The 3,656-nt window shown below is 35.4% G+C and overlaps 1 protein-coding gene across 3 annotated transcripts in view; it reads right to left on the bottom strand.

Annotated features, from left to right (window-relative positions):
• The window catches only part of Epc2 (enhancer of polycomb homolog 2), a 93,155-nt gene that overhangs the window by 60,729 nt on the left and 28,770 nt on the right, over window positions 1-3,656 (bottom strand). For all 3 annotated transcript variants that reach the window (XM_021186102.2, XM_029471759.1, XM_029471768.1), the window contains exon 2: window positions 2,377-2,536. In XM_021186102.2, the coding sequence (XP_021041761.1) occupies window positions 2,377-2,536 (160 nt within the window). The remainder of the gene's footprint in view (window positions 1-2,376; window positions 2,537-3,656) is intronic.

The following is a 3,656-nucleotide window of genomic DNA, read 5'->3' as shown; positions in this document are numbered from 1 at the left end:
ACTCACTTTGTAGACCAGGCTGGCCTCGAACTCAGAAATCCGCCTGCTTCTGCCTCCCAAGTGCTGGGATTAAAGGCGTGCGCCACCATGCCGGGCCATAAAGCAAGTTTTAGAGCTCAGCACTCTTATAGCTTAAAGCGTGAAAGGCTAGAGAAATTAGAAAACCAAAATTTGCTGTGACTGCAGTTTCAGACTGCACTGGGTAATGGTATACTGTAGTGAATGGGATAGGCTCCTAATGAGCTTAGAAGGCAGAGGAGGAGAGGGGAGGAAAGACACCCAATTTCAATTCAATTCAGTAAAGGTGACATGATGCAGAGCCAAACATGGTTGGTGAGACACAGAGAAAGGCTTTACATTACACAAGCAGGCTAGAACGTCTATCATATAAATAACAGATAAAGAGGTGCTAAGGCATTTTTAAATGGGTAAGCACAATTGTAGGAGCGCATATGACTGACTCAAAGGTCTAAACTCAAGTAAGTTCTATCCCAACAGCATTTACTCTTCCTCCAGCCAAAACGAACCCACACCACAGAAGGAGATTTTAATCAATACTTAATAATGTAGGTTTCTGCCCCTAGTAATGTAAATTATTGGATACTTAGAAATCTTCAGTAAGAAAAAAAAATTAGTGGCATTTTCTAAAGTTCCTTGTATTTACAGGGTTTACAAGAAGTCGTGTTTTAAATTTAAGACTTTCTTTTAAAAATCTAATTAAAAAAACAAACTTGAGAGTTCCTAACCTTAAGTCCAATTGGTCTATAAGGTGAGCAAACTATGGAATATCAATTTAACAAAAATTTACATAAGCTTAAAATGGCAGGTTATAGATACAAAACCCTAAAATTTGAAAAATAAGTGGAAAAGGCAGAATATAAAACCACATGTATAATATGAAATATAATACACTACATATTACATGTTAACAAGCTTAGGCTAAAATAAAATGAATGACAAACTGAAAGATCAATGTAAGAGTCATGCTTATTGAATGGGGCTGATTCAAACGTGTTACAGTTAGTTTTGGTGTTTTATTTCCCAAGAAAAATTTATAAACACAAAACAACTGTTTCTTTGGTTTGGAAAAATGTTTAAGTGAAAATCTGTCTCCTTTCTCACTGATATTAAAATAAAGGCAATTCAAAAAACTGAAAGGATTCAAAGATAAAACAAATCACGTAAGTAATGTTTGCAAATATATTTATTCCCAAATGTTCAGGGGAAGGGCTGCACTGTGGCTGAGTAGTACAGTGCTTGTCTAGATCTGTCCCATCCTGAGTACAGCAAGAACACAAAACAAAAGGTTTCTGAAAATGACTTTTGCACAATAGGGCTTAATTTTTAGTACCATTTAAAAGCAATGAGTCAACATGTATATAAAAGCTTCAGTTGGGACAATAGGAATTGAAGATGAAAACTCAATTCAAAGATAAAAAACAAAGATGGACATCTTAGGATCAAAGGAAGATAATCATAAATATGCTGATGTTTCAGGATTACCTAGGGGACTTTATTAAAATTTGTATCATTAGGAGGATGTAATCCAGGGGTAGAGTACATGCCAGGCATTAACAAACCCCAGACCTAATCCCCAGTGCTTTCAAATATGCATTTCCAGTCAGCATACCTATGGACAGTCAGAGAGCAGAGCTTCAGCAGGACGTCCCCAAAGCCCTGAATCTCTGTCTTAACAAGTAACCCAACGTGTAAACCATGCTGGCAACTCTGACAAGATAGGAAACATTGACACTTGTGTGCAGAATATTAACAATACAGGAAATAAGGTTTTAATCAAGAACCCGACTGCGTGAGACTGAGAATTTGGAACACCACTCTGGTGCAAGGCAGACTTTGTAAAGAAGACAGAATAGCATAAGGATGAAAAACAGAGGGTAGTAAAAATGTTACAATAAGGAGATTGTCAAATACCACTAAAACTGGAGATGGTGACCATTTATGTACCAACAGTGGGAGGAATACTATAGTAAAAGAGCAGTAAAAAAAATTACAATTAGAATTTTATAAAACTTAAGTGCAAGATGTTTTGAATTTTTCTAAAGATATAGCCCTACTGTGAACATTAAAAATAAATCTTATTTGAGTATGGCAAACCATCCTCTTTTTATCAGTGTAATAAACTGTGTTCTAAAAATCTTATATTGTATAAATATTACAGGTCCAAATATTATTAAAACTCAAAGTGATCTCCAAGCTCAAATGAAAATACAAACAGATTTAAATATCTAATGTTTAACATTCTATTCATCAAAGAATATGAACTAAAAGCTTAAAGTCTCAGACAATACAGAATATTTTCAGTGGCTGATAATTTAAAATTACAAAATTTAAAAAACAATCAATTAGCAAACTTACGCTGAATATGAATGAACTGCTTGGGCTGTTTGAACTCCCCTTTGTACAAGCGATTGTAATAGTTGACGTTGCTCTCTGCCTCAGGAACTGGAATGACCATGCTCTCTTTTTTTTCTCTAAATACTTGCTGCGCTGAAATAGCTCGCTGTAGGTGATGTTCCTGGAAAATATAAAGTAGGTAATGTAAGTTGTGTTAGTAATATTAACTCCGTGCATAATTCTACTTAAAAGTTACTTTGTTAATTGATAAATGCAAAAATCAATTTGGAATAGTTCCCCTTTGCTAAACCACAGGTTTTTTCTGCATAGCCAAGAAAGCATTACCATCAGTCTCCCTTAATTCCTGCAGCTTATAATCAGCATCATAACTTTATAACAATTTTTAAAAGTAGAATTCTTAAAGACCATATATACATGTTTAGTATATACAGTATAGACCTTATGTGCTAAATAAATTGAGGTGTTCATCACCACTACCACATTAAGAAGAAAATATTCAAGTCATAGGAAATACGTTTGTATTATAAGTTTTAAGTATCTTCTTCACTTGAAATCGAATAATTAAAATAAAGATGAGTACAACAATCATATAACAACCATGGCAGGAAATGTTTAATAAATATTAAACAAAAAGTTCCTATAAAACATGTAGGTTCTGGTCACCTTTCATCAACAGCCTCTGAAATGTCCTGTACTTAGTCCCTTTAGAGCAGCTTTACCTTTTAGACAGCAAGCCAGGTCATGCCACTCCCACAATGATCACCTTTGGGTCAGTAGAAGGATAAATTCCTCAATGAGTCTTAAGGCTCTGTATCTCTCAACATCTCAACCTCTCTCACCTTTTGCTCTAGCCACAATGCTTCTTCCTGTTTTGAAGTTGTATCCAAATAGCCTACTTTTGAAAGTATCCAAATGGCCTACTTTTGAAATTCTTTAGTTTCATCTATCAGAGAGGCCTTCCTAGAATTTCCTTGTCCATCACTTCCTGAAAGGACTTATTTTCCTCCAGACCATTAGTTACATAAGATACACTAAAAGTCTCATTTGTCCATCCACCTGCTAAGCACAAGTAGTTCTGCCCCTTATGTAAACTTTTACATTTCCAAATTGCATAAAACAGCAACAAAAGCTGATAAATATATGTTTAATAAATTAAATCTACTGGATTACTAGTATTTTAGAAAATAAAAAATAGGAGTAGGGCCACAGGCCTCATCCGGCCGGATCAGCGCCGGGGTAGCTAGAGCGCAGGGTTGCCTGACACCCGCCAGCTACCCACG

This window comes from Mus caroli, chromosome 2 (genome assembly GCF_900094665.2).
Source record: "Mus caroli chromosome 2, CAROLI_EIJ_v1.1, whole genome shotgun sequence".
NCBI lineage: Eukaryota > Metazoa > Chordata > Mammalia > Rodentia > Muridae > Mus > Mus caroli.
Note: the sequence above shows the minus strand (reverse complement) of the source record. Positions and strands in the feature narration are given on the sequence as shown.